The following is an 11,897-nucleotide window of genomic DNA, read 5'->3' as shown; positions in this document are numbered from 1 at the left end:
ATTCATAGAACACGGGTATTTTCAACACACGTTTTATTCACGAGCGGACACACGAGAGGGCACGAAGCGTCCCATTCCCTCCAGGTCAGCATCTCCCTTGTTCAAGTGCTCCATTCCCAGGGCTGACAGGACCTGCACCTCGGGAAGGAAGGCACCAGCCGGAGCAGCGGGAATGTTCCGCGGGCTCAGGAAGCTGCAACTCCGCCAGTCCCGGCCCCGTGCGGCGGCAGCGTCATGGGCGGCAGGAACATGGCCTTGAGCTTGCCCGACATGCTGGCGATCTCCGGGTCCTGCGACTCGTAGGACTTGATCAGCCGGGCGAACTTCAGGACCCCTGCAAGGAGAGGGGGTGGGCAGGGGGCCCTCGCTGCCCCGGCGGGCCCAGAGCTCCCCGCCCGGCGGGGGCACAACCCACCTTCGCCATCGCTGCTGAAGCCGTAGGCCTTGATCACGTCCTGCTGGATCTGGGTGGCCACAGGCAGCAGGAACTGCAGCATCTTGCCCATGTCGTTGCAGGCGTTGTCCCGAGCCTCCTCCATGCGCTGCGCGTTTTCGGGCGCCCCGAACGCCTTGATCACCTCCGCCAGCACCGCTGCAGGACACGGAGACACGGACACTCAGCCATCTATCATCCCCCCGTACTCACCGCCGCGGGACGCGGGCACTCAGCCGCCCGGGAGATGGGGAGGTGCGGGGATGGAGATGGGGAAATGGAGCAACCCTGGCGCGCTCACCCTTCGCCTGCTCGGCGCTGAGCGCTGCCGGGCCCGCGGGCTGCGCGGACGCCGCCATGGGGCGCGGCGGGGCGGCCGCGGATCCGGACCCGCGCCGGCGGACAACGATATCACCCCCGTCCGCGCCTGCGCATCCCCGCCCCTCTCTGCCATTGCACCGGTGGGTGTGGCGGCTTCCCACGAGAGCGGGAAACCTGCTGGACAAATTCTAAAAGAGCTGAAATCACTGCCGGAAATGACTCCACGGCGGGGCTCCACTCCTGGCCGACCCGCCCCGTCGTTAGGGCGAGAAGCCTTCTTTCCCTAGATTGTTCCCTCCGAGGTTCCCCGGCCTCGCCACCCCCGTCCGCCCCTCCCCGCGCTCACATCGGCGGCCGCCGCCGACAAACGAGCCCGGCCGCGCCGGTCGGGCCGTATGCAAATCGGCACCTTCCCATTGGCGCTGCGGTGCGCAAGCCCCGCCCCTCCAGGCGAAGGGGGCGTGGCTCCTGCCCACCGGCTCCTCCGCGGCTTTCCCCGGTCCCAGCCCTTCCCTATTTTCACCGAGAAAGCTTGTGTTAGTGCCCTTCCCCTCATGGCCCCAGTGAAAAGAAATGAACACACCGGAGTCCTGTTTCTGGAAGGGTTTTTTTTGTCCTTTTTTTTTGTCCTTTTGTAAGAGCTTCATATATATATTTATATATATAAATTATTAGAATGTGTGTCGGTGCGCGGGAGTGCAAGGGGAACGTAGTTTGGGTGTTTGGTTTTGCTTTTTTTTTCCATAGCTGTGTTGTTGGTTGGTTTTCCTTTTAATGGTTAAGTAAATATATATATATATATATGGGGGACCAATCGAGAGATACAACTGTGAAATCAGAACACGCACGCAGGGGCAAGGGAGTCACAAGTTGCTACATAAAACTGCCACGTCTAATAGGATGTGCATGAGTTAAAGTACATCAATTAGGATGGGTGAGGGGAAAGGGGCAGCCGCCCTCTTAAAAGTCCCAGGACTCAGTGTCACTGCTCAGCCACATCATCTCTCCCCGTGGAGCTCAGAGGGGTCGCGGTGGTGATCGCAGTCTTGAAAACAGTCTCCTGGTGCTTTGCACCTCGTGGCCGTGCCCATTCCCATCAGCCACAGGAAAGCACAGCCACTATCCAGCAAACAGTCTTGCGGTGCTTTGCACCCCGATGGCTGGGACCAGACCCCAGACCCTCCGTAGGCAGGAGTGGCCACTTAGGAAGGGGTCCTGTAACACTTTGTTTGCGTCGGAAGGGATGTCGGAGAATGGGAAGCTGCTCTGGCTAATCTGAAAAAGTTCCACGTTGCTTTTCTGTATCGCTAAGCAGTATCTTACACTTGAAGGGGGGTGGGGTGTTGAGGAGGCATCTTGAAAAAAGGCTCTGTTGGGTTTGGAGTTACTTCTTGGCTGCACCTCCTCCTCACAGAAGTAGAAAAGGCAGCACCATCCTGTACATGAAGTCCTGCAATGCTCTGCACTTTTTATTTAATGCAAGTGTTACCCCAAAATAAAGGATGGAGCTGCTGCCACCCTGAATTCATGTCAGTCTTTGTCTTTCTGAGCTCTGTGCAATGCTGATTCTCTTTTCTTCAGAGCTCAGCTGAAATCACGTACCGATTGTTTCATGTCCGTTAGTGGTGTTTCAGTCCCTCCCCATTTTCTCTCCTCCACTTTCTGTTCCCAGGATGCCACCCTGTACTTTTTGTCCGTCTTCTCTTGTACTCTTACTGCATGGTGGGATCAGGATGTGTCACTTTGCAGCTTCCCCTTCATCAGGATTCGGTTGATTGATTGTTCCTCTTAAGAGAAAGACATGATGATGCCATGTTGACAGCAGAAGTCCATTTAAAGGGGTTTGTCACTTTCCTTCTTCAGGTGGCTAGGATAAAGAAGAGGGAATGAGGTGGTTGTGAAAAGGGAAAAGACAATTTATTACGTCCCCCTGCCTCTGTTAGTCTAGACCCACATGACACTGCCGGCTTGCAAAGTTTGGCAAATCCTTGAAGTAGGAGATGCTACTGAAGGTACAGCACTGCACCTCTTTCTTTCCCAGTGTGCCTCCCCACGTACATGTGAAAGCCTTATCTTGGCAAAAGCATCAAGCCCTTGCAAATGTTTTGTATTTTGGCAGGGCTGTTGGTTAGTCATAACCGCATTTAGCATGTGTGAAACACGTAAAGTTCTTTCCCCTTCCAGAGGTGAGGAGCTGAGATTAGCCAGTGAATAGCCACTTGCCAAGAATGACCTTCCTGTGGCCAGCCCACAGCTGTTCCCCATGGCAAGGCAAGGCATCCCTGCTCCCAGGTGTGGGTTCAGGCAGTCACCCATCTCAGGAGCAATGCTTCCTTGTGCCCACCACCTCCACCAGCCCCAGGCTGGGCCTGGAGGCGTATGTGTGAGGTGAGAGCAGGCCCACGCACCTGTAGTAATCCTCCTGCGTCGGGAGCGGCACGCCGTGCAGGGGGTGATGGGCGTGAAGCCACTGCTGCTGCTCCAGGGCCAGGCGCTGCAGCTCAGCCGACTGCGCGTGCATGGCCTGCAGCTGGTGTGCTGCTGACATGGGCGCGGAGAGGGAGCCCGGCAGGTCCCTGTAGGGTGCAGCTGCACCCGAAACAGAGAAGAAACAAGTTGATGAAACAGCTCCATCCATGGCCCCACAGCTCAGTCAAGACTGCTGCACTCCCATTCCCTGCCCTGCCCACATGGAGGACCTGCCCATCCCCTGATAGAGTGGTCCTGTCCTACACCATGCTGAAGCTCTGTTTGACAGACCTGTTTGGTCCTGTGACCCCTCCTGATGCCCCTGCCTGTCAGAGCTCTGTTGATCTCTCAGGAGGAGACCAGCAGAACCTGTGAGCACCCTTACCAAAAAGCTGGTGGCGAAGCACTTCATTCTCATGAAGAGGGTGAGGCAGGAGAGGGTTGGGGATGGTTCCAGCTGGGTATGGTATCCGGGTGAGGTGCGATCCCGAGGCAAGTGGGTCAATAAGAGGGTGAACAGAGGCTGAGGCTGGGAACAACAGATAACACAAGATAATTGTCCCATGCTTTGTAAAAGCTAACATGAAGAAAGGTGCAAGGCTTCACAAAACAGACATGGAGAGAAGGCTGGAGTATGTTAGGGATGGAATCACTTCACAGCTAAACAACACAATACCACGTTCTTCTGAGTGTTAACTCTTTTTGCCTGCATTGAGTTTCACCTGAACCAGTCAGGTAGAGCTCTGTTCCCACACTCCTCAGGGGGAAGTACTGCTTCTTAAAAGTCAATTCTGCAAGGACCTGCTCTGCAATCAGGTCTGCACCCTGTATCATGCTTATCTGCCACCCTGGCAGTCATTCATGTGTGTACTTGTATTGGATGCTTCTGTTTCCTGGTCTTATCCAGGACAGATGCACTTTCCAGTGGTCTGGACTCACTGCCAGAGTGCTGGCTAGAGATGCCCAGCTATGGAGAACGGGGGAATGGACATTCATTTGTACTTGGTGCCACCTCTGAGCAGCTGTGGCTGCTTAGAGCCAGCGTCTGCCACTCTGCTACCAGATCCCACTGACTGCTCGCAGCACCTGAGCAGGCACAACACTTTTTTCTTACTGTACTGTAGCTTGGGCTTTACTTCCCTGAGATTTTCATCCCTTAACTTTTTACTTTGCTTTCCTGTAGGATGTGGAAATGGAAGGGACCACAACTCAATTCTGAAGAACAGCAGCCTCCAGTTCCTTCTCCCATCCAATCCCATCCCATCCCATCCCATCCCATCCCACTACCTGCAGCAAGAGCTATAGCAGCAAACCTGATAACCAACATTTCATTAGTCCTAAGGACACTGTCAAAACTGTTCTAGCAAGGCTTCTATTCCCTCTGCAGAGTCCAATGTGAGGGATGAAGTTCCCGGCAATAGCAGCCTGGCAGCCAGTGGGATGGATCCCAGCACTTATACTGCGTCCTCAGGGATCCAGAATGAAAGGACATGGTGCAAACAATTCTGCTTGCCACTAAACAGCAGTGTCAGTGCCTTTGGTGGGATGGGAGTGAGGGCAAGGAATAACAACCACGATGTTGGGCTCTTCTGGCTGAAGATCTGTGACCTCAAAGTCTAGTGTCAGCAGCTTTTGGGCTTCCCCAGGGACAGAGGGAGGGAGCATAAGGAGGACACATTAGAATAGACAGTAGGGCTTTGTGCACCACCACCACAGGGTCCTTACCCGCATGTATGGCATCCTGCTGGTGGAGATGGAGGTGGGAGTGGATGTGGGAATGCTGATGATGATGAGGTGTCACATTGAGCATCTGCAGCCGGGCCAGAGGGTCATTGCTGAGAGCAGCCACCCGCTCGGCGTGCTGGCGTTCAGCCGCCAAGCGCTCAGCATAGGACATGTCGGGACGAAGGGTGGGGCCAGCTGCCAGCGCCAGCCTCTCCCGCTCCAAGTGGCCCAGCCCTGGGTGGAAAGGAAAAGCGGGATGAAGGCCAGGGGCTGTTTGCAGACTCAGCCCGCCATGGCGTGGGAACGGATCCATGGCAGCAGCCGGCACAGCATGGAGCTGCTCCAACTCAGCTGGTTTGACTTCAAAGCCAGGCTTGAGACGTTCACGCAGGTCCCGGTCCCTCAGGTCTCGTTCGCGGGCCTCCCGTTCCCTCAGCTCCCGCTCCCGCGTCGCTGGATCGCTGCTGTAGATGGCTGGCACGTTGTACCCCAGCAAGCCTGGGTCGACTGCCCCCAGTGGCACGTAGAAGGGGTGGTTGCGGTTGCTGGGGGACATGACATGGGGCCGTGCGTATTCACTCAAGGTGCGCAGAGCCGGGGTGTCAGGGCCCAGGTATGGGGGAACAGTGGCTACAGCACTTCCCTGCTCAAAGGAGGGGCGGTGGGGAACTGGCCCAAGGGACGAGCACTCGACTGGACGGCCCTCCTGGGCCATCTTCTGCAAAAGAGCAAAGAGACCAGCTTCAGGGTCCCAGCAGGGACTGGCCGAGGGGGCCCAGAGCATCCACCCTGGCTGTGCTGCAGCCATGGGACCCCCAGACCTACCACACTCCTCTCCAGCTCTCGTTCCTTCTCCCGCTCTCGCTCCTTCTCCCGCTCCCGTTCCCGTTCCCGCTCCTTCTCTTCACGCGCCTTCTGCTCAGCCTCTCGCCGCACTTTCTCCACCAAGTCTGCCCTTTTCTTGGCCAGCTTGGAACCATCAAGGGGCACGAAGTACAGGTCAGTGCGGGAGCAGGAGTTGAAGCCACGGTCCAGGTGTTTGTTGAATCTGGGAGTGAGACATGAAGCCTGTCAGTGTCGAAGGGGCTGGAGAGAAGGGACGGGGACAGGGATAGGTACTGTGGGAAAGGCACTGAGAGAAAGTGAAAAGTATCATGGAAAAGGCAAAAAGGGAGCAGCTGCACCTCAGGCTTGGGGTGATTTCCTGTTCCCTGCCCCTTATATCACACCCAGCCTGCAGAGAACCCCCCACAGCTGCCCCTCACCTGGCTGACTGGCTGGCATGGCTTGGCACATCCACCACCTTGGGGGGCGGCGAGGGGCTGCGAGCAGGAGGCACGGGGCTCTCAGGGGGCTCGTACTCCTCCGATGGCTCCTGCTTGATCTGCGCAGCACTGAGGGGGAGTGGGGGCGGTGGGGGGGCTGGGGCAGTCATGCTCCCCGGCAAGGATGGTGGGGCAGAAGGGGCAGGTGAAGGGGCTTTGTAGCCGCCCGTCACAGGGGAGGAGGCCACCCGGTAGCCAGGAGGGGTGGCTGCCCGGAAAGGGGCAGCTGAGGAAGTGGGGGGTGAGCCTGGCTTGTAGGGGGCTGGGGGCTGGAAGGTGGGGACAGGGGAGGCCGCACGCTTCCCATATGGGGCCACAGCTGAAGGGGGTACCGGAGGTGAGACTGTCTTGTAGGGGGCTGCAGAGGGGGAGGCCATGGTGGCGATTACAGTGGAGAGGGTGGTGGCAGCGGACGTGACCGGAGGGCCAGCGCCATGGGCAGGAGAGGGGGGTGGTGGAGGGGGGAAAGTGTAGGTGGCAGGATTCTGTCCCGGCGGGTGAGAGCACATGCTGGGGTAGCTTCCTTGGGAAGAGGTGGCAGAGGAGGATGAGGAAGAAGAAGAGGAGGAGGATGAGGAGGAGGAAGAGGGGGCTGCAGCCGCAGTGGCCGAGGGAGCCTGGCTGTAGGCAGCCTGGCTGTGGGGAGGGTAGAGGCGCAGCCCGTAGGTGGGATGGGAAGGGTGATGGCTGTTAGACTCCAGGCCATGGGGGTAGCCAGGGGGCTGGGGAGGAGCTGCAGCTGCCGGGGAGACACCCCCGCTGCTCCCATGGCTGTGGTGATGCTGCTGGGGCGGCTGCTGGTGATGGGGGGACTGGCCGGGGAAGGGGGCAGCAGGGTGGGAGCTGGCATTGCCCAAGGGCCGGCTGTAAGGGGGTGGCCCCTGGCTCCAGACAGGCTGCGAGGGCAGGGAGGGCTGGGTGTACTTGGGGGGCTGGCTGGAGACAGAGAGGCCATTGGGTGGGGGAAAGGAGTGCCCGTAGGAAGCGCTGTAACTGGGCAGGGGCTGGCCCGGGGAGGGCTGGGGGTACTGAGCTGAGGAGCTGGAGGGTGGCAGAGGCGGTGGGGCATAGGGGTAGCGGGAGGGGGCCAGGGCTGGTGCCTTGTCCTGCCCCATGCCGTGGGGCGAGGGGAGGTGGCCACTCAGGCCCTGACCCACCATCCCCGGGGAGCTGGAGGCAGCCACTGTGTTGTTGAGGGGGCGCAGGGCTGGGGGGGGAGGCAGGTTGGCAGAGACGTGAGGGAAGGAAGGGGCTGAAGCTGGGGGGGCAGCTGGAGGGTTGGCTGGGGGCGTCTTTTGAGGGGGGAGCCCCCCTCCTACTGATGCCAGCGAGATTGGGGTGGTGGGTGGTGGATTGTGCTTGGCGCTGAGGGTCTGCTCGCGACCCCCTGGTGCTGGGAGCCCCCCCACTCCACTGGCAATTTTGGTCCCAACCTGGACCACATTGGTTGAAGGGTAAAGGGGAGTGTGGGAAGAGGAGGAGGAAGAAGAGGAGGAAGAGGATGAGGAGGAAGGGGGAACAGAAGGGGCAGCAACAGCAGAGGAGGAGGAGGTGGGTGTCTGTGGGGCTTGAGCCTGGAAAATGCGGGAGGCTTGGCCCTCCAGCTGGGAATGGTAACTTCCTGCTGGGGGTCCTTGGGGGTGCACCTCCCCTGGGAGCCCAAAGCTGGGCTCTGGTGGACGGGCCAGGCTGTCGGGAGGAGGAGCTACCGGTGGGCTCTGGGGGAAGAGCGGAGGGTGGTGGTAGGAGTGAGACGGCCCCTGGGACAGCACAGAGGAGGAGTCGGAGTCATTCTCCACACTCCCAGGGCTGTAGACACTGGGAGAGGTGCTCCTGTTATCCTGGTCAATGTCCCGTGGGTCACTGCTCATCTCATCGTTGAAGCTGTGGCCATCAAGGCTGTCAACATCAGATGGGGATGGAGGGCAGGGCAACTCCTGAAGCAGGAAGGAGGAGAAAAGACACATTAGGAAGCCTCCCAGACCACACCTAACACATTTCAAGTTCCCAGAAAACTTGCTTTCCAGTCCTTCCTTGCCAGCCCCGGCCTAGAAAAGCCCACAGAGGAAAGGAGACATTGTCTGGCAAGGAATAAATAACATGTCCTCCTGCCTCCCCTCTAGTGCTCTCACATCCTTCATGAGCATCCCACGTTTGGGAAGGAAGTACCTTGTGTAAAGGGGCAGCAAGGGAGGCCAGGGAACTGCTTCAAAAAAGGTCACGAATGAACAGATATGAGCGGTCCTTGCACCACCACCACCACCAGTGATGGGCTGTTGGCCAGGGCATGATATCAGCAGGTGGCACAGAACAGCACACACCATAGTGGTCTCAGCACAGACCCCAGACCCAGACTCACTCTTCTTGCCCCTGCAGAGCTCTCCCTGGTCGAGATCAGATCCCCTCCAGACTCCTCTCACTGTCCCACTCCTTACCTCCAGGAGTTACCCCTGTGCTTCCCAATTCCTGCTCCTCCCCACCACTCTCACCTCAGGCAATGTGCACTGGTGATTAAGCAGTCATCCTGGGTAATTAACAAGTGCCACTCTTGAGCCTCAGGGCTTACAAGAGAGGCTAAACTGAAAAAATATCACTGTTGAGCTGAATGGAGTGCCCATGTGGAGAAATTACAAAGTTGTAATCACAGTGGTTTAACTACAATGACCTCACAATGTGAGCAAATATCCCAGTGTCTGCAGGCCTCTAAGGCCAGTTCCCAGAACAGGAATGGAGAAGCGCAAGAGCTGAGTCTTCTTCCAACCATCCAACTACCAACCCAGGCTGATGCTGTTGGCTTCCGGAAAAGTCCTGTCACAACTCTGTGTGTGCACGAGCAGGTTTTGCACGACTGTCACCTGGAATCCATCACAACTTAAGCACCTCCATTTCACACTGCGCTAGGGGATCGGAAGAGGCTGACTAACCCAATGAGCAGCTGTGCATGGAGCCAAGCTCTGGTCACTAACCTAGGAAAGGCAGGGCATGTGCCCAGCTCCAAGAACACAGCAGTCCCCTGCAGACAAGGCAAAACAGACAGAGGGCCTCTGTCTCCTCAGCTGTCTCTCCTGGTGGCATTTTTTGTAGCCAGACAGATGCCATTTAGATTGCAAGAGCTGCAGTGCAAAACAAGGTGCTGGGGATCCCAAGCAGTGGGAACCTCAAGCTGGACAGGCATGAGCAGCACAGGTAGGAAAACAGGAGATTCCTTTGCCCTGGACTTGGGGCATGCCAGCAATCACAGCAGTGAGAACACACCTCGGTTTTGGTTTTTTTGGGAGCGTTAGTGTCCTCCCCTTCACTCTCTGAGATCTCTTCTGTTCGGCCCTGCTTGTTGCCCTTGGGGGTGCAGGATTCCTCCACTCGTCCCTTCTGCAAAGAAGAAAAGGAGAACAGGGAGATGGGAGGGTCGTGGGGCAATTTGCCAACCTGCCACACCTTCACAGAATGCAGCACGTGAGACACACATGGCGTGTGTGTTGATAACATTAGCAGAGCAACAAGGAGCCAGGATATGGCAAAAATTAGCACTAAAAGGGGATGGGGGGACCAAGGACCAGTTCTTAGGAGATGGCAGGAAGTGCAAAATGGTGAGAACAAGAGCAAAAAGGGATCCTGTTCGTTTTAGGGAGCTAACCCAGCATGGGTTCCCTGGTGGATCCCTTCTGGTCTGTGTTCCTGGATCCTCAAATGGATCCTACCTAGTCTGGGCAGTCCTTGGCCACACCACACCTGCGTGCTAGCTTATACCTTTGTTGCTTGTCGAGATTTCTCAGCCTTGCCATCACTGCTGGAGGTGCTGACGCCACCGGGGGAAGCTCGACCCCGTGACCTGAGTTCCTCTCGGGGCCCTGGAGTCTCTTTCTTCCGTCCACTCCGCATTGACATCTAAGGGAAGGATCACTGTATCAGTCCTGCATGGCATCTCCCTCCACTCCTGCCTCGTCCCCAGCCTCCCAAAGCCCCTGAACCCCTGGCACTCCACTGTGCCAAACTCATGCCCATTAGCTTGCTGGGAGTCTCAGTCCCAATCCACAGGTCCAGCTTGGCTCTCGCATCCCACCCCCCTCTCCTGTCTCACGTACTGAGTCCTTGTTCTGTCGTGTCTTCATTCTTTTGGGTGCGGGACCCCCATTCTCCTTGGCCCGGTTTGATGAAAACATAAATTTTTGTCACTCTGCACCCCCTTCGGCTGTTCCCAAGGAGACAGAGATGGGCAGTTCTTCTGGAAGGGAGGCTTGCACCAGTCACGCAAAAAGATCCTGAAAGGCAGACAAGCACAAGAGAGGGGAGAAAGACTGAGTGGACTGTAGAACACATTTTTGTGTTCTGCTACAGAAATATGACAAAATTATTATTGTTTCCTTATTTAAAGACGCAAGGATGTTTACCAAGAACTCAGTAAACTTTTCCATCAGTGGGGGAAAAGATTTGCCCACTGCCATACCTGAGTTCCAGTTTCTAGGAGTGATACCCACGCAATGAGAGGTATTCCTTTATAATGACTTCAAACTGAGAGAAGGCAGGTTTAGATTAGATCTGAGGAAGAAACTCTTTGCTGTGAGGGTGGTGAGGCACTGGAACAGGTTGCACTGAGAAGTTGTAGATGCCCCAACCCTCGAACTGTTCAAAGCCAGGCCAGATGGAGCTGTGACCAACCTGGTCCAGTGGAAGGTGTCCCTCCCCATGGCAAAGGGGTTGGAACTAGGTGATCTTTAAGGTCCCTTTCAACTCAAACCATTCTGTGGTTCTCTGATTCTATGATTCAGGGCCCATCAATAATGCTTTGGAGGTAACACGGAGGAATGGTTATCAAGATGTTCGCTGTCTTCTGAAATAATTTTAGCATTTTCACTTCCTTAGAAAAAATAACAGGAAAGTGCTTTAAAATGTTCCTCATGACAAACTAAGTCCCCCATTGCACTTGTTAGCACAGTAAGTTACCTCGCCATGTGCTGTCATTCGCCAGCCCTGTGCCATGGGCCCCCAGTGGCCTTTGCTGAAGTCTTGCTTAGGCTGGTCCATGCCCAAGGTACACAAACAGGTGCAAGAAAATGCATTTAGCTTTGATTTTGCATGATGCAAACAGAACTGTCTCTGTTTAGCCTGGAGTGCCTGCCAAGGTCTCCTTCTCCATACACTGGATGTTTCTCAGTGTAATGGAATCATGCCCACAGATGCAGAGTACATCATATCCTTATATTTTGCAGCAGCGGGAAGATTTCTGAACCAATTTACAGCGTTGTGCCATGTCCAAAAGCACCGTATATATTTAACACCCTGTTATACCACACAGTTCCTACTTTAGAGTATGAAAGCACCATGATTGTGTTAGCCTGGGAACTGGACTGAAATGATTCAGGGATGCTGCTCTTGAAGCAAGTTTGCTTGACTTCATCACGCCTGAGATCTGCACTGCACTGCACTGCACAGATGTAACCAAAAAGACTTTATCCTTCCCCAGCCTGTCATTTGAGCTCCTATTCTCAGACTTAAGAATGGACAATTCACAAGACAAGCAAATGTGTCATGTGGATAACGCATCAGAAGAAAAGAGCCACATCTACTGGGTTATAGTCTCTGATCTGGAGGCACAGAGAAGTTTTGTGAATAAGAACACTACAGAT

At 56.0% G+C, this 11,897-nt stretch overlaps 2 protein-coding genes and 1 non-coding gene across 4 annotated transcripts; all 3 read right to left on the bottom strand.

Moving 5' to 3' along the window:
* Positions 1-18: 18 nt before the first annotated feature.
* Positions 19-1,203, bottom strand: CUNH12orf57 (chromosome unknown C12orf57 homolog). Of its 2 annotated transcripts, none has more exons than XM_027653382.1 (3): positions 1,101-1,203; positions 416-592; positions 19-334 (listed from the first exon to the last, which is right to left on the bottom strand). In XM_027653382.1, exons 2-3 carry the CDS (start codon positions 537-539, stop codon positions 186-188), a joined length of 273 nt encoding a protein of 90 aa, XP_027509183.1. In that variant the 5' UTR covers positions 540-592; positions 1,101-1,203; the 3' UTR covers positions 19-185. The 2 variants fall into 2 exon arrangements, with proteins under 2 accessions (XP_027509183.1, XP_027509184.1); XM_027653383.1 differs by lacking the exon at positions 1,101-1,203 and adding an exon at positions 735-975.
* Positions 903-963, bottom strand: LOC113952044. Its single transcript, XR_003529359.1, has one exon. It is a non-coding gene; the product is annotated as a U7 small nuclear RNA (small nuclear RNA).
* A 283-nt stretch (positions 1,204-1,486) lies between the features above and the next one.
* Positions 1,487-10,542, bottom strand: ATN1 (atrophin 1). The gene is made up of 9 exons (XM_027653380.1): positions 10,356-10,542; positions 10,021-10,158; positions 9,529-9,642; positions 6,214-8,210; positions 5,774-5,996; positions 4,949-5,666; positions 3,609-3,752; positions 3,163-3,343; positions 1,487-2,621 (listed from the first exon to the last, which is right to left on the bottom strand). The coding sequence occupies exons 1-9, from the start codon at positions 10,431-10,433 to the stop codon at positions 2,588-2,590; spliced, it is 3,627 nt and encodes a 1,208-aa protein (XP_027509181.1). The 5' UTR covers positions 10,434-10,542; the 3' UTR covers positions 1,487-2,587.
* Between the last annotated feature and the right edge of the window lie 1,355 nt (positions 10,543-11,897).

The sequence above is a fragment of the Corapipo altera genome, unplaced genomic scaffold, assembly GCF_003945725.1.
Source record: "Corapipo altera isolate COAL_440 unplaced genomic scaffold, ASM394572v1 61, whole genome shotgun sequence".
Taxonomy (NCBI): domain Eukaryota; kingdom Metazoa; phylum Chordata; class Aves; order Passeriformes; family Pipridae; genus Corapipo; species Corapipo altera.
The sequence above is the reverse complement of the archived record's forward strand: the minus strand, read 5'-3'. Positions and strand labels throughout refer to the sequence as shown.